The sequence below is a fragment of the Mandrillus leucophaeus genome, unplaced genomic scaffold (assembly GCF_000951045.1).
Source record: "Mandrillus leucophaeus isolate KB7577 unplaced genomic scaffold, Mleu.le_1.0 Scaffold5, whole genome shotgun sequence".
NCBI lineage: Eukaryota > Metazoa > Chordata > Mammalia > Primates > Cercopithecidae > Mandrillus > Mandrillus leucophaeus.
Genome location: NW_012105364.1, coordinates 7,435,632 through 7,453,092, shown reverse-complemented (window position 1 = coordinate 7,453,092; position 17,461 = coordinate 7,435,632). Strand labels below are relative to the sequence as shown.

At 46.5% G+C, this 17,461-nt stretch overlaps 2 protein-coding genes across 2 annotated transcripts in view; one reads left to right on the top strand and one right to left on the bottom strand.

Moving 5' to 3' along the window:
* Positions 1-9,695: 9,695 nt before the first annotated feature.
* On the bottom strand, positions 9,696-14,706 carry GCC1 (GRIP and coiled-coil domain containing 1). The gene is made up of 2 exons (XM_011995926.1): positions 13,258-14,706; positions 9,696-12,380 (listed from the first exon to the last, which is right to left on the bottom strand). Exons 1-2 carry the CDS (start codon positions 14,287-14,289, stop codon positions 11,085-11,087), a joined length of 2,328 nt encoding a protein of 775 aa, XP_011851316.1. The 5' UTR covers positions 14,290-14,706; the 3' UTR covers positions 9,696-11,084.
* Positions 14,707-17,211: 2,505 nt separating this feature from the next.
* The window catches only part of ARF5 (ADP-ribosylation factor 5), an 11,629-nt gene continuing 11,379 nt past the window's right edge, over positions 17,212-17,461 (top strand). Inside the window, exon 1 of the mRNA XM_011995996.1 lies at positions 17,212-17,283. Coding sequence (XP_011851386.1) covers positions 17,212-17,283 — 72 coding nt within the window. The remainder of the gene's footprint in view (positions 17,284-17,461) is intronic.

Sequence of the window (17,461 nt, the reverse complement as noted above, 5' to 3'; positions counted from 1 at the left end):
GAATTTCTCACTCAGGGAGCTCGGTTTTTGGAGACTTGAGTCTGCCGACACTCTCAGCTGAATAAAGCCCTTTCCTTCCACCACTTGGTGTTTGAGGGGTTCTTGTCTGCGGCTTGTCCTGCTACAATACAATTGTAGATATTAAATGTACTGAAGTTGATAACTATACTGTGGTTATGTAAGAGAATACCTTTGTTCTTAGAAAATATTCACTGAAGATTTAAAGGGCAGAGAGCCATGACATATATAATTTATTATCAAACGGTTCAGAAAAATACATATATGTGCACAGAGGGAGCAAACGATACAGCAAATGGAACAAAATTTTAACAATAGATGAATCTGAGTAAAGAATATATGAGTGTTCTTTGCAGTAATGTGAAATTACTTCCAAAAAGTTTTTCTCAAAGGGGGCAGATGTCACTCTTGGCCCTCTTGTCTCCAGATGCTACACATTCCTCGAGTAATCTCACCCACGCTAATGCCTACATCACACACTACAACTATCTTTATCTCTACTCCAACCTGTGCTCTTGAATTCCCAAACTCTATTTTCAACTCACTTCTAGACGTCTCCACCCAAATGTGCCCTGGGTGAAACATACCCCCATCCTAAAGGCATCTTCTTTCTTCTATGAAATGGGCACCATTCTCCTCCCAGCTGCTTGGGTTCCTCAAAGAGAGCTGTACTCTCTTTGCCACAATCTGGGGAACAGGAAGACACTGGAGCCACACCAGAAAAATGGAAGCCTCGCTTGTGACCCACTCTCTCCCACTCAAATCAGTTCCTGATTCTAATCTCCAATGTAGCTTCAATTACCTCAGGAAGCCGAGTTGCAAGAGCAACTGATATTGTTCTTGATGTGCTAGTCTCTGCAATCCAGGAAAACAGAATCACAAGAGACTGGAACAAATGGAAGAGCTAATCTACTCCATCTGCTACATTCCCCCCTGCCCATTGTCACCACCTCTGCCTGTCCATGTGGCTAATGCCAGCTGGGCCTAGTCTTGCAAAGCTTGCAAAATGAAGTGTAACTTTCACTTGAGTTTCTTGATTCCTTGCCGAATGAATTTCATGTACTGTCCCTTCTTTGTATTCCTCCATTATAGCACTTGCCACATTGAATTATAATCCTTACTTTTTGAGACTATATCCTGGGCTAAACATTGACAGGATGCATTTCTAGTGACTAGAATAGTGCCCGGGATAGAATAGGATGAATAAACAGTAACACAGTCATGTGCCACATAAGGACATTTCGGTCAACCATAGACCACTTATACAACAGTGGTCCCATAAGATGACAATGGAGTTGAAAAATTCCTTTTGCCCAGTGATGTCACAGACATTGCAATGCCAAACCACCATGTATGTTTGTGGTGATGCTGGTATAGACAAACTCACTGTGCTGCCAGTCATATAAAAGTACAGCATACACAATTACATACTGTACATAGCGCTGAATAACAATAATAAATTACTACATTACTGGTTGATGTATTTATTATGCTATACTTTTTATCATTATTTTAGAGTATACCCCTTCTACTTAAATTTTTTTTTAAGTTAACTGTAAAACAGCCTCCAGCAATTCTTTAAGTAATATTCCAGAAGAAGGTATTGTTATCATAGGAGATGACAGCTCCAGGCGTGTTGCTGCTCCAAAGACCTTCTAGTGGGAAAAGTCGCAGAGGTGGAAGACAGTAATCTTGACGATCCTTACCCTGTATAGACCTAGGCTAATGTGTGTGTTTGTCTTTTTTATTGTTTTTTTAAGACAGAATCTTGCTCTGTCACCCAGGCTAGAGTGCAGTGGCGCGATCTCAGCTCACTGCAACCTCTGCCTCCCAGGTTCAGGCTATTCTCCTGCCTCAGCCTCCCGAGTAGCTGGGATTACAGGCACCTGCCACCAGGCCTGGCTAATTTTTGTATTTTTAGTAGGGACAGGGTTTCACCATGTTGCCAGGCTGGTCTCAAACGCCTGACCTCAAGTGATCCGCCTGCTTCAGCCTCCCAAAGTGCCAAGACTACAGGCATAAGACACAGCACCTGGCCTGTGTCTTAGTTTTAAACAAGAACATTTAAAAAGTAAAAAAATAAGTCATTTTTAAAATAAGTAAATTTTAAAATAAGAGCTTTAAAATAAAGCTCTTAGAATAAGGATATAAAGAAATAAAAGGCCAGGTGTAGTGGTACACACCTGTAGTCCTAGCTACTTGGAAGGATTGCTTGAGCCCAGGAATTTGAGTCCAGCCTATGCAACATAGCAAGACCCTGTCTCTAAAAATAAATAAAATGTTTTTGTATAGCTCTACAATGGGTTTGTGTTTTAAACTAAGTATTATTATTAAAAAGTCAAAAAGTTTTTAAAATGTAAAAGTTCATAAAGTAAAAAAGTTACAGTAAACTAAGGTTAATTTATTATTAAAGAAAGAATAAGCTAGGCATGGTGGCTCACATCTGTAATCCCAGCACCTTGGGAGGCTGAGGTGAGCAGATCACTTGAGGTCAGGAGTTCAAGACCAGCCTGGACAACATGATGAAATCTCGTCTCTACTAAAAATACAAAAATTAGCCGGACATGGTGGCATGTATCTGTAATCCCAGCTACTCGGGAGGCTGAGGCAGGAGAATTGCTTGAACCCAGGAGGCAGAGGTTGCAGTAAGCCAAGATCATGCCACTGCACTCCAGCCTGTGCCACAAAGGGAGACTTCATCTCAAAAAATATATATAATAATAATTTTTATAAATTAAGAGTAGCCTAAGTATACAGTGTTTATAAAGCGTACAATAATTCCTAGGCCTTCGTATTCACTCACTTACTCACTCAGTCACTCACCCAGAGCAACTTCCAGTCCTACAAACTCCACTTATGGTGAGTACCCAATACACATGTACCATTTTTATCTTATAACATTTTTTTTCCTCTAGTACTGTGTTTTTTACCATACCTTCTCCAAGTTTAGATATACAAATACTTAGACTTGTGTTACAATTGCATATAGTATCCAGTACAGTAACATGCCATGTAGGCTTGGAGCCTAGGACCACCGGGTTGTCCATATAGTCTAGGTGTGCAGTAGCCTATACCATCTAGGCTGTGTAAGTACACTCTATGATGTTCACACAATGATAAAATCACCTAACAACACATTTCTCAGAACACATTCCAGTCATTCGGCAACACATGACTATATAACCTAAATGTTCCAGGCTCCACCTATAGGGTTAAAATTTTGGCCCACAAACACTAGCCCTCACAGGTGGGAGTTCCTGGATAGGTTACCCTTAGTTGGCCAAATCAATAGCATCATCCTTCTGGTGTCTCCCCTTTTCCCCTTTCTCCTTTCTCTTCTTTGTTTTTTTCTTTTTTTTTTTTTAGACGGAGTCTCGTTCTGTCACCCAGGCTGCAGTGCGGTGGCACGATCTTGGCTCACACCACTTCCCCAGTTCAAGCGATTCTCCTGCCTCAGCCACCCAAGTAGCTGAAACTACAGGTGCACGCCACCACGCCCAGCTAAATTTTGTAGTTTTAGTAGAGATGAGGTTTCACCATGTTGGCCAGGCTGGTCTTGAATGCCTGGCCTCAAGTGATTCACCCGCCTCCACCTCCCTATGTGGTGGGATTTACAGGCGTGAGCCACCACACCTGGCTTCTCTTCTTGTATCTCGTTAAGAGTCCCAGGAGCAGTGGCAGGGGAGGAAAGGGAAGGCTGGCACATCAATGGAGCTGCTGCCTTGCTGTCCCTCTCCCTCTGTACCTACTGCTGCTCTGCTCACCCAGGCTGACAGTGCACAAACCCCCCATGAACCTGGCATCCTACTCCGCTAGCCATCCAGCCACGACCCATCACTCTGGACAAGAGTTTCTACTCTACTCCTAAGCCAGATCAGTCATACAGTCAATTTGTCCTGTGTGAGTCTTGGTTTCCTCTTTTTTTAAAAGAGGGGCATGACCAAACATGCTCTAATATCCCTTTCAGATCTCACATCCTGTGATTCCATAAATGTTATTCTCCCTTAATATCCAATCTATTAATACAATGGGCTTGCACAGTCTGGGCCTTTCGTCCATGCTTTTCCACTGTGGTGGATGCACTTCCCCATCTAAGCCATATTATGCAGATCAGATCATCACTCACAGCCAGGTTCATGTCCTGAAGCCTTTCTTCATCACCCTGGATCACTCCCTGCCTCCTCACCCTCATATGATCCATTGATCAACCACTCTCAGCATACAGAGTCCTCCTGGGATTGCAGCCTGGAGGCACATGCTGTGACCCTCCACAGACTGTAAACAACTTCAGGGAAGGAATTATGATTTATATTGAAGAAGCAACACGGTTGAAATGGAGAGAGGAGGAGAGATGGGTACAGCCGCATCACTCATACTGGGTTAGCAAATCTCCTCTCATTGGGAAATCAGGCTCTGATTCCCTGGGGCTGTTGGCCCAGTTAGCCACCACAACTTGAAAGATACATCCAGATACAGCCAGAGTCAACCTCAGGGCTGAATGACCAGGGTCTGCTGCCTTGAGTGATTTGGGCCCGAGGTGTCTCAAAAGTATGGTTCACTAACCACTGAAAATACCATTTCCTTCTGTACCCAGGGAACTCACTGACCACCAACCATTCACAAATAGTGACCAAGGCACTAGAAGGGCTCCCAGAAAGTGCCCTGGTAAGACTTGGAAGAGAAAGGGCACACCACAGTTGACTCTTACCTCATGCCAGAGAAGCGTATCTCACCTGGTGCCTCTTCAGAAGTTGGGTACTGGTCTGAAGGAGCAAGTGTCAGCTCACAGAAAAATATCAACTTTTTTTGGTCTATGACTGAGCCTAGGTATCAGAGACAGAACAAAATTCCATTTGTCAAGAAGTTTGCCACAGTCATAGAAAGCCAAGAAGGGACAATCCCTAATCCCTTGAGAGATCAGGTAATGGAACTGCTTATTCTACACAGTCCTCAAGTCCAGGGGCCTCTGATATACAGGTTCCCCATCAGGAAAGCTTATTGTTGGAGTCCTCATCAAGGGTAAGACCTGAGAGGCCAGGTGCAATGGCTCACACTTATAATGCCAGCACTATGGGAGGCCAAGGTGGGAGGACTGCTTGAGCCCAGGAGTTCTAGACCAGCCTGGGGAATGTAGCGAGATGCCATCTCTAAAAAATAAAATTAGGCAAAGGCTGGGCGTGGTGGCTCACATCTGTAATTCTAGCACTTTGGGAGGCCAAGGTGGGCAAATCACTTGAGGTCAGGAGTTCGAGACCAGTCTGGCCAACATGGTGAAACCCTGTCTCTACTAAAAATTCAAAAATTAGCCTGGTGTGGTGGTGCACACCTGTAATCCCAGTTACTCAGGAGGCTAAGGCAGGAGAATTGCTTGAACCCGGGAGGTACAATTTGCAGTGAGCCGAGATAGCACCACTGCACTCCAGCCTAGGGGACAGAGGGAGACTCCATCTCAAAAAAAAAAAAAAAAAAATTAGCCACCCATGGTGGTGCACACCTGAAGTCCTAGTTGCCTAGAAGGCTGAGTTGAGGCAGGAGGATCACCCGAACCCAAGAGTTCAAGGCTGCAGTAAGCTATGGTCATGCCACCGCACTCCAGCTTGGGCTACAGAGCAAGACCCTGCCTCAGAAAAAAAAAAAAAAAAAAATCATCCTCCAGGTATGGGGATAAAAAATTAAAATTTAAAAAATAATAAGACCTGAGACCCAAAGTTTGGCTATGTGCCTGAGCCTAGAGTCCTTACCACATCTTATTTTCTCCTTTTCTCAGTGATCTTCCAATTAGCTCTGAAGAGAATTCCCTGATGGGACCAGGACTAGCTCCCCAAGTCCTCTAACAACCAAAGGAAACTATTTTACTTAACATCAATTCTAGTCATATTCCCAGAGACCTACATTAACAAAGCACATTCACTAATACGGTTAACGAAAAAACTAGCAGGAAAGCAGCCCAGTAGGAGAAAGCAATACTAGCAAAAATTAAATCTCTCATTCTGAAGGCACAAGGTTAATATTTTTCAGTTTCTTGTTGATTCATTCAGCTATTTATTGAGCACTTACTATGTGCCAAGATATGAAAAGTCCTGAGAGAACAAAGATGAATGGGGCATGGGAGTGACCTTGAGGGATTTATAGGGCAGTCAAGGAGACAGAGAAGTAACTTGAAAAATGAAAGCACAAGAAATCACTTCTGTGTCCAAGGTCAACATGAGCAAAGTGCTGGAGGACCTCACAGGATGAAGTCCCTGGGTATCAGAAAAGTCAGGATGGAGGAAGTGACATTTCAGGTGAGTCTTAAAGGATAAGATCACACTACAAAGGTTTGGGATGGGGTGAGGAAGGACTTTGAAGGCAGAGGGAACAATGTGCCTGAGGATTCTAGATGTGAAAAATTTAAACTTGCCAGGTAATACAATGCAGGCACTCAAAAACACCAAAGAAGCTTGGCCTCCAGACTTAGCTCAAATCTCATCTCAGCTGGCTCAGGTTCCATTTTGAGCAGCTATTCTAGTGGAGTCAACAGGATACCAGGGCAGAATACCCGCAAGGGGCCTGTGAAATTGCTTAGACTGAGACTTCCGTCATGCTCAAAAGCCGGGTAGCTGTTGAACTAAGGGAAAGACAATGGACTCTACACTAAATACAACCCCTTCATATATTTCGACTGTGGACAGCACAGCCTCAGTTAATATAAAATGTATGGGCCAGGAGTGGTGGTTCACGCCTGTAATCCCTGCATTTTGGGAGGCCGAAGCAGGTGGATCATTTGGCGTCAGGAGTTCGAGAACAGCCTGGCCAACACGGTGAAACCCCATCTCTACTAAAAATACAAAAATTAGCCAAGCGTGGTGGTGCATGCCTGTAATCCCAGCTACTCGGGAGGCTGAGGCAGGAAAATCATTTGAACATGGGAGGCGGAGGTTGCAGTGAGCTAAGAGCTGAGATTGTGCCGCTGCACTCCAGCCTGAGCGACAGAGGGAGACTCTGTCTCAAAAAAAAAAAGTATGAAATGTATGTGTAAACCTACATTTAAAAACTCATTCATGTAAAGTTGTATCAGGATTCAGATTCCTTCTGTGAGATATGGAAGTAGATCGTGGCAATGGATGAATTTATACTGAACCAGAGATGCTTTCCTTGCTAAAGTCAAGGGACGGGGCATTTCTTCTTAGGAGGGTCATTTCTTCCAGGCATCCTTTGCTTTTATGGGCTCCCTGCAGTGTGAGTTTGTCAGCACCTTCAATATTTAGGTTATCCAGGAGATCTGGATCCCAGGAAAAAGTCTGTCACTATTCAAACTCTCATAAAACTGACTTGTAACTAGAGTCCATTTCATAAATTTCAGTGTGTAACAGCTCTGCTGCTAGGAAAGTAAGTTTCCAAGAAATTAGGAGGCAGTCATTTGGCACTGAAGAGAGGACCACCTGAACAAGGACCCCTTCTTCCTTAGCCCATGCCAGCAACTCAGCCCCCTAAATTTCTCAGGGAGCAATACTTCTTCAGTGCTCCACGTTGCCCTCTGCTGGGAGACAGCACAGACGTCGGAAAGGGCCTGGGCCTTTTGGTCCATATAAACATGTCTGATTCCTGATTCTGCCATGACTGGCTCTGGGCCTTGGCCAATTCATCCCATCTTGCCAAGTCTCCACTCACTCATCTGCAAAACAGATGCTTCAGATTGTTGTGTGATTTAAATAAGGTAGGGGAAATGTTAGTAGTCTCCCTCATAGCAGACACTTGGATAAAAGACAGTCGTCATTTTTCCTTTTGTTTACAGCCACGCTTGTGACTAAGAAATACTGGATTTAAATCCAGAAGGTCTCAGTCTGCTTTCTAATTCTGCTATTTAACATTCCTGGTGGAGATAAAAAGAGTGTTTTAGCACCTACCTTGTTTCAGACACTATGCTGGCTTTTTACGTAATTAGGGGTTCTTTTGCTCCAAAAACCATCCATCTGAGGTCACCAGACTGCCTGGGGGAAAAGGGGGATGAGGTGGGAAGGGGAGAGTAAAGTGACTCATCCATTAGGATTCTATTTCCAATTCCCAAAACTGTTTCCCCAGGTTTTCCAGAGGTGATAGTTGGAACATACTGTAACACCAGCTAGTACCCAGTCTTCTTTTATTGTGTTAGAATTACCCAAGTTCTAAAGTTAGCAATGATCGAGAAACTGGGGGCAGAGCAGCTTTAGGGCTCTTATGAAGAACCACTGTTGCCTGTTCAACCCTATAGCGTAGCAACTTTGCTTGGCTGCAACTTATAGCTGGAGACGTTCTCTCCACTTGAGCCAGTCCAGTCCAGCCTACAGAGCAGTCTCCCCATCCCTAGAAATCTAGGGAGAGGCCCTGACCCCCTCAAGGGCTGAGGAGGCAGGAGCATACCCAGATTAAGCAGGTTTTGGGGCTAATCAGACCTGACACAGACATTTACTAGCTACATGATCTTCCACAAATTTAACATCTGTAAGATGGGGGGATAACAGTCCCTGGGACGAGTAAATGATAAAAATGGGTGTAAACGGCTCAACATGACACCAGGACCCTCTACAAGAATGAGCAAAAGTGAGTAGCAGTAGTTTCTCAAAACAACGTTGAGAGCCCGAGTTCTAGGTAACAGACAGGGATTTAACAACATTCAGGGCATTGATATAGGGACATGTTTATTCCCCAGATGGGAGGTGCCCAAGAAGGGGTCAGACTGCCTTCCCTCCACATTCTCCATCTATCTCTTCTTCACAGCAGTCCTCCTCTGACTTGTGTGGTGATGGTTAATCACGTAAGGCTCAGTCTCATTACCTTACTGACACATCTCATATACTGTCTGATATTCTGGGACCAGGGCCCAAGGAAAACATATTTTTCTCTAATTCTGATCTCAATTCTTTCACCCTCGCTCTCCCTTTCCTTCCTTAGAGTATCTGTCACAGGCAAACCAGCCAAATAACTGGAAAACTTGTCTCAGGGAAGGGTGTGGGAAGACAAGGAATTTTGAATTTGGCACGTGTGCATTGATTTTGTCTGTTTCTAAGCTGTGTCAAGGGTAGGAAGGGAGTTTTTTCGTTTCAGTTGGGAGCCCTCACAGCTTTATGCATCTCCAGATTCTTAAAATTATTAATCAGAAATTGATTTGCTTCTTTTCCTGTTTGGTATCTTCTCAATAGTCAAAAGCACAGGGATTATTAGTCCTAGGAAAGCAACTGTGACTATGGATCTTTCTACTCTGTCCACAGCAACCTAGAAATAACAATTACAAGACATCCTACATTTAGAGAGAATAAAGTAAGAAAATTAAGCAAGTTTATTACTATTTTTTAGTTTAGCTTGATGTCCTGAGACACTTTTTCAGGATACTATGAATCCAGATTTTAAGGATAATAAAGCATTTATAAAGATTATTTATAGAATTTGAAGTGTAATTATGGAAGTTTTAAGCCTGCCCACTAAACCCGTAAGAAAGCATTTTCCAGCATAGGTGGCCACACACAAACACATACACACACAATTCCAGGCTAAGAAATATGTGTTATAACTAAGACGGTTAAAGCACTGAGGTATTCCTCCCTGGATTCAAGCTCATGGATTAACATATGAAAACATCATTTCCATCCTTTTCATTCACCATTTACATTCACAATCTATTTTTGTCTAGAAATATAGATACCATTAAGGAACCACACAGGTCAAGTCACTCAGGTTTAATGATTCCATCATTTGGACACATAAACTTCTGTCCCATTTAAGTCTGCTCACTGTAGATAATCCAGGTCACCCAGCCTCCCATTAAGAAGATTTAATCAAAGTTTTCTGCACCCCAAACCCTCACAAAACAGACCTCTATGATGAAATCACAGAGAGACACATATTAGTCTAGTTAGTGGCCAAACATTGGTCTTTAGAGTCCAAAGACCTCTATAACCAGTAAGAGTAGATGAGAGAAAAGAAGGAACAGAGAAACTGAGTTTTCTGAGAACCCCCTTTCCAGACTGCCTGAATAAGCTGCCTTTCCTTATAAGAGCAGGATTAATCTACTTACGCCAAGACCCACTGGGCAGAAAGCACCCCAACCCAACTTTAGCTGATCTTTACGACTTCCCTGTGACAGCTATAGCAATCTTTCAGAATTTTCTGCAGCAAGTTTTCCCCTTTTGCTGTCCCTACAAAAGCAGAAAAGCTAGGGGCCAATTCTGAACTAATTCCTTTTATCCAGGCAGGATGAATGTTCACCATTTGGATCCCTCTCTGTAAAAAGCTAGGACTTTATTTCTTAATGAAAGTTCAACACTGAGGAAAAGACAGCAAAGTTGTTGACTCACAATCTCAGGCCAACCTCACGCAGACAGGTTAAGGCAGGGATAGGCAAGAGAAGTCTATTTTAACCCTATCCAGGCCAAAAGCAGGTTACTCAGGAACACCCTAAGATCAAGCTGGTACTCAGGGCCCTCTCTAGGATGGTCATAAGCAGTGTGATTGCGTAGGTCATTCCCAGGCACTAACTAGACTAAGCTTCCCAGTTCCTTCCAGAATAAACTCACTATTCCTTAGCCCTTGGGACTAGTGGATGATGTGGCACTATTTCAAACTTTCTGGTCCCTTTCCAGCCTGGCTTTATGTCCCCAGAGAATTGGGGCAGCAATGGACCAGACTCAGATTGTGATGAGAGGGAGAAAATAGCTGGGTTTTGTGCATTTCAGAGATTAACTGAACTCCCTTTGGAGTCACATTTACTCCTAGCTTTGTGCCAGGAGCATATTATTAAAACAAAACATCTTATTTTAAAACAGCCTTACCACTGTTCCAACTTTTGCACTTCTCAGTCCTAACCTCATCTTCTCCTCACATGCACACCATCAGAAGATACTGCCCCAGCACTTTCAGTTATCTCTAGGGCCTAAGGATAAAGCAGCATTAATGGCATTTGGCAGAAAATCCCATCCCACATTAAAGACTCCTCCCAGCTCAACACAGTGAAGAAATAAATGATAATGAAAGAGAAGGGGCAGCAGAAACCAGAACCTGCCCTTTCCCACATAAAAGAGGCACAGAAATTCCAGGAGTTGGTGAAAACGGCATCATCTCTTGCCAGAAGGCCACCAGCTGGCACTGGCTGGGAGTCGCATTATCACTTGTTTCTCCTCCGGACTGAAGTGCAAGATAGTCAGTATGGCTGTGAGAGTCTGCTGGCGGCCCAGGGAGTCAGGTAAGGTTAGGAAGCGGTAGATGATGTTCTTGAGGTACTCCAGATTGGCTCCCTCTCTGCTCTGATCCCTGATGTTCTTTTCGATGTGGCTTTGCAGGGTTGCAACCTCCTCGCGATGCCGTTCGCCCTCCTCCAGCAGTCGATCCTGCAGCTGATGCACCTCGACCTCCAGCCTGTGCTTCTGCTTCCGCAGTGATGTGATCTCCACCTCCTTGCGGGCCAGCTGCTCAGCATACAGAAAGAAAGTGGGTTCATTGGCCGCTGCAAGTTGTAATGCTTGGGTCAGGCTATCAGAGGATGACGTGTCAGCTGGGTCCCCAGGACCACCACCACCCACAGGACTTCTGCGTCCTGGCAGCCCAGAGGCCAAGGCCACAGAACGCAGTTGCTCCAGTTCCAAGTCCTTCTCAGTGAGAACAGCCAGGGCACGATCCCGCTGCTTGTGCAGCTCCTCCTCCAGTTTCAGTGTGCGGTCCCTGAAGTCCAGCTGGCACCGCTCCAGCTCCTGCCGGTGGAGCTGCTGCAGCCGGGCCAGCTCCTGCTTCCAGTCTTCAGCCTCCTGCTGGTGTTGTTGCTCCAGCTCCTCGCAGGAGAGCCGCAGGGAGATATACTTCTCCTTCAGCTCTGCCAGCTGTTCCTGGGCTGCCTCTAGTTCCCTTCCCAGGTTACCATCTTTGGTATTCTTGCTTTTGAGGACGACCTGGGCCCTCATCTTGTACCTCTCAAACTCTTCCTTCAGCTGTTTCAGCTCCTGTTGGTAATAGAGTGCAGTAGCCTTCTCCCCATCAGCAGCCTCCGAGCTAGGCATTATCTCCAGGTCACAGAGCTTCTCCACGTCCAGGGTCACCTGGCTTTTCCTGGCTGCAACCTGCAGCAACCTCTTCAGCCTCTCCATCTTATCCTTCAGGACATTGACATCCAGACTGGACTCCTCTCCATGGCTGTCTAAAGGGGACCTGCTGGAGGCTGCTAGAGCCAGTGTCTTGTTCTCCAGGTCCAGCTGCAGAATGCGCTCCTTCAGCTTCTGAATGGCCAGCTGGTCCTTCTGCTTGGCTTTCTCGTAGGTGCCTAGCAGCTCAGACACCTCGGATATTTGATTTTCCAGGGCTGCCACCCTCTGTTCTTCCACCTGAGATTGCTGACGGAGTTGATCCTCTGCAAGAGCTGTCTGGAAAACAAGGGAACAGACAAAAATGCATCCACAAAAGCCCCACAGCAAACTTCGAGAAACCAGTTTCTGGTTTCGAAGGAGAGGGGAGCAAAAGGGTCACAGGTTTGGGATGGCCTGGCAAGAATGTGAACTAGGGATTTTTCGGTTGCTTCAGGAGCTAACAAAAGTTCCTATTACCTGCTTGGGTTCTGCAAAACACATATACCGAACAATATTAAGCACCTTGGTATATCTGCTATTGTTCTGCTTTCCACCTAACTCACATGTAATGTGTGTTACTGTTGTTTTTCTGGTGCTTCCTCAAATCCTATTAAGAAATCATACAACATTCTTTTCCTTATCCAATATTCCTGGAAGTTCAAAACTGAGCCGGATTTCCCTCTCCACATTGAAAGGAGGCACCCTTTCAATACCTGTTCTGGTATAGCACTTCTCCAAAACAGGTAAATCTTGAGTAAAGGCAATGACAAGAGGTTACTTCTGAGAAAATCCCCTTTGCCTTCAGCCACCCTCCCTAGAAGCACATACCCACAGAACCTTTGGACACACTACCTTTTACTGGACACACTACCTTTTACTGTACAGATGCTGCTATACTGCTTCATAGACCACAGCTGGTAAGATGCCAATGCCCAGAAGTGCAGAGCTGTCTGGCTTCAACCCAGCCTCCACTGAGAAGCTCCACATCCTCCTGGAAGCACACACGTCAACACCACATAGAACAGGACTTCCCAGGTTCTCTAGTGGAACTTCTCAGGCAGCATCAAAAATGACACTGTAGACACTTAGCTCTAACTAGCAAAGGAGGAAACAAACCCTAATAGTTCTCACTTCAGGTCAATGACTGATGTTTGAAAAAGATGTGGATAATTACCTTTCTCATTTCCTGCTGTAACTGAGCCTGGAAATGGCTCTTAAGGCGAGCAGCCTCTTCCTGAAGTTCTTGCAGCCGGGGGTCTGGCTGATTCTTCTCATCTCGAATGACCTGCAGTTCACTTTTCAGCTCCTCCACCTCACGGGTCAGCTGCTTGGTCTGCAGTTCAAATCCTTCCATCTGTTCAGCTGCATATGCTCGTCCTGCCAGGGCTTCTCGGGTCTCTTCTAACCTAAGCTCCAAGTCCTGGCGCTGGGTCCTCTCCTCCTGCAGCAGCTTCTGGAGCTCACGCAGCATCAAGGCATGGTCACTCTGCTCTTGGGCCCGATCATGCTGCTGTGTGATAAGCCGGGCTTTGGTTTCTGCTATTTGCTCCTGCAGCCCCTTCAATTCTCCCTCCAGGCGGGCCCTCTCCTCCTCCGCCTTGTTACTGGCATCCTCTAAGTCCTGTTTCATCTTCTTCTTGTCAGCCAGGTAAGAAGCCTCCATGCGGGACTTCTCCTGAGTGACTGTGGCCAAAGAACTAGTCAAAGTAGCCAACTGAGTCTTCAGTTGGTGCAGTCTTTTGTCCACCTCCCCAACTGCAAATGGCCCATCCCCACTGCTACTGCTAACGCCACTCTCGGACCCACTGGCCTCTTCAGACTTTGGAGGTGGTGGTCCCCGGGCCGGTCTGTCATCTTCTACCCCAAACTCACCCTTGGTGCTGGTGAGACTGGCCGCAGTATCCAAGCTAGTGGTGGTCCCAGTGCTATCCTCGCTGTGAGTGGAGCACCGGTCATCCACAGAGTCAGGAAATGTGAGGCCTGGAAGCTGGACACCTACGAGGCCCACATCTGCCTCGTGGGATACCGACAGCACCTTGATGCTGGCCTCTAGCGCCTCTTTCTCCTTCAGTAGGCTTTTATAGGCACGGACCACATCCTTGAGCCGTGCCTGATACTGGAGAAGCTGCTTCTTCTGCGTCTCTATAGTCTCCAGCAAGTCTTTCTTGCTCGGGCCGCCTCCGAAATTCATCCCAAACTTCTCCATGGAGGTTCTGAACGGATTGCCCCACGTCAGCTTTCTGACAGAACGGGAGAGGGCCGCGAAGACGCAGAGGGGGGCTTAAAGAAACAGCTAGCGGGCTCTCCGGCGGCGGGCCGCACACCTACTCCACCCAGTTATCCCGGACCTAATGCGGATCGGCGGGACGGACTGGAGAAAGCGGCCGCCGGGTCCCAGGCCCAGAGGGCTGGGGCGGATTCTATCCCGGAGGCGGAGCAACACTGGCACCAGAGGCGCGCGCACTGCCAGGGCTCGTCAGCGCTGGCCGAGAAGCCGCTCCGCACTCTCCGCTCGTCTGGGCCACAGCAGCCCGGGCCGGCCCCCTCGGCCCACGTCGGCCAGAGGCTTACGCTTACCCATCACGACTTCCTAACTACATCTGCCGACAACGGCGCTTCCGTGTCCGCTGGAAGTGACGTTAGCGATGCGCCGCAGGCTCCGCCCCCAGTGGGCGCGAGGTAGGCGGGGCCACATCGGCCTGTTGAAAATGTGCAGTGGGGCCGCGAGCGGCAAAGAACAGGTTTGGGAAGGGTGAAGCCAGCAAAGTCGAAGACACCAGAGTGGTACTGGTTTTGTGAGGGCGCCCAAGCTTGACCTCGGGCTACGATCAGCGAGCGACAGAGGGCAACGTCGCACTGCATTCTTAACAAACACCCAGGTGAACCACACATCCAACGATTTGGGAGCTCAGGACCCATATCCCTAAAAGGCAACAATTAAGACTCCCATTTAGACCACGAAAACTGCACTCCTCTCTAGCACAGTGCTTGGTACCTAGTAGGCATACAGCGTAATAGTACCCTCCCTAAATTCTGCCGAGTTGATTCAACAAATATTTATGGAGGGCACTCTATAGCCATGTCTATCCTGAGTGCCAGCTATATACCAGGAGCTCACAAGAGTTTTGCTATTTAGTCTTTACAATAATTCTTGTAAGCACTATACTCATTAGCAATATTTTACAGATATGAAAACATGAGGCAGAAAGGTTATACGTAACATGCCCAAGGTCACACAGCTAGTAAGTTTAGGAGTTCTATCCTAATCAGTCTGATTCTCAACATATCACGTGCTGCGCTAGATGGTAACACCATTAAGAGACACAACCTTGCCCTCAGGGAGCTCACAATCTAGTGAGGAACCAGATATACAAATATGTCCTGCTATCACACCAGTATGTCTGAGTATATTCAAAGTGGCATGAAAGTTAAGAGAAAAGAGGCCTGTCTAGGTGAGGCATAGAAGGCTCTTGGGAATAATACTTCGGGATTTTAAGAATGAGTCCTGATTGTCCACCTAACCAGAGATCAGGGAAACTAGCATTCCAGGTAGGTGCAAAAAATGCAAAGACCTGTAGGGTATCAGAGTTTGACTCACCCAGAAAGCATTCAGTAGCTTAGGGTATGTGAAGGAGATGACAACAGAGGGGCTGGCACAATAGGTAGGGGCTCAACTTACAGCATTTAAATTTTATCTTGGGTTATAGTAAGGCCCTAAATGGATTTTAATCTGAACAGTGGGATGTCATCAAGACTTGTATGACATGTTGGAGGGAACAAGGGGCAAGGAGACCTCTGAGGAGACTCAGTCATGGGGGAAGAGAAGGTAGTGACAACAGAGATGGAAACAAAGAGGCTGATAAAAGAGCTAAAAGTAGAATTGATCTAACTTGGTGAACACTAGTTCTGTTATTATATTGGAACTCTCTAAAATGTACTCTTCAGCCTCATAAAAGCCTTCTTAGGGATGCAAATCTATGACTGAAGGAAAAAGGAAAGTCATGCACTCACTCCTATCTGTTTCCCAGTCTGTCCTTGGTATAGACTTTGCAGTTCAGGATGGGGCAGGACCTGGAGGTCTGTTCAGACCCCGTTTCTCAGTGGCCCAAATAACATCAAGCTGTATTATACATAACACTCAGTCACATTATCTCATCATTTTAATATTCACCATAACCCCTCAAGTCTCCTTTTATAGATGACGAAATAACAGAAGAGTTATGAGGAGTGTTGAAGCCAAATCCTCAAGAAATGGCAGAATTAAGATTTGAACTAAAGCCTGAAACCACGTGCTGGCATGTGGTGGGTGCTCAGTAAATATCTGCTGAAAAAGCAAATGAATGAGTGAAGGTTTTTTTAATTCCCAGCTCAGTTTACCTCGAGTCCATAAACAATTGATCCTAGAAGCCCACTGGGAACCCAGAGTAGGCATAACACCTGCCCTTGCTCCACTGAGAATCTATCAGTCCAGTTCAACTGAACAAGCATTTGTTAGGCCTATATTAAATGCATGGCATTGAGCCAGTCTCCACCGCAGAATTTCATTCCTATTTTGCTATTCTCCTCTCAGATGCTAAAATGAGGCAGGGAAATGACATGTGAAGCTCTTTGGGTCTAGGGAGTCAAGATCCTCACAAAATCCTGAATGGGTGTGCAAGAATAAGCCAGGTCCACCAGTCTGTGGCAAAATGAGGAACTTCAGCAAAGCGGCCAGCGCCTGGACTGAGAGGTGGGGCCCGCAGGGCGATCTAAGCGAAGGTGGACTTCAACAGCCCAGGAGTGGGTCTGCGACCACGCCGCCCAAGGCCAGGAATCTTACACTGGTTCCGCTGATTGGGAATTAGGAAGTAGGCGTTTTGAGGAACCATGGAAGCTAGCTAGCACTTGGGCACCTACCCCTACCTCCGGCGCACTCCACACGACCACCTCCTACGCGCAAGACCCTCAGTGGAAGATGAGGCGGTAAAGGGAGGACCAAGACCCCTAAGCGCATCTTCCGCTCCCCAAAGGAGAGTGGTGCGCACGTTCAGTGCTACTGGTTCCCAAGAGCTAAAACCGGAGCCCTAGCGGCCTGGACGCCACAAACCAAAGCCCAGCGGCCGGCCACTGAAAATGGGGGCAGAGGCCGATGCGGAGCGATGAAGCCTTTCCTCAGCCGCGCTCGGGCTGCCGGTTTGGCGGCCACAGGCCTGACAGGCACGTTGGAGACCCAGACCCCGTTCCCAAATAAGAGCGGCGCGGGACCCAGGCCACAGGCGGCTACTCGCGGAGCTTCGGCTTCCCCAAAGTGGCATGAAAGTTAAGAGGAAAGAGGCCTGTCTAGGTGAGGCATAGAAGGCTCTTGGGAATAATACTTCGGGATTTTAAGAATGAGTCCT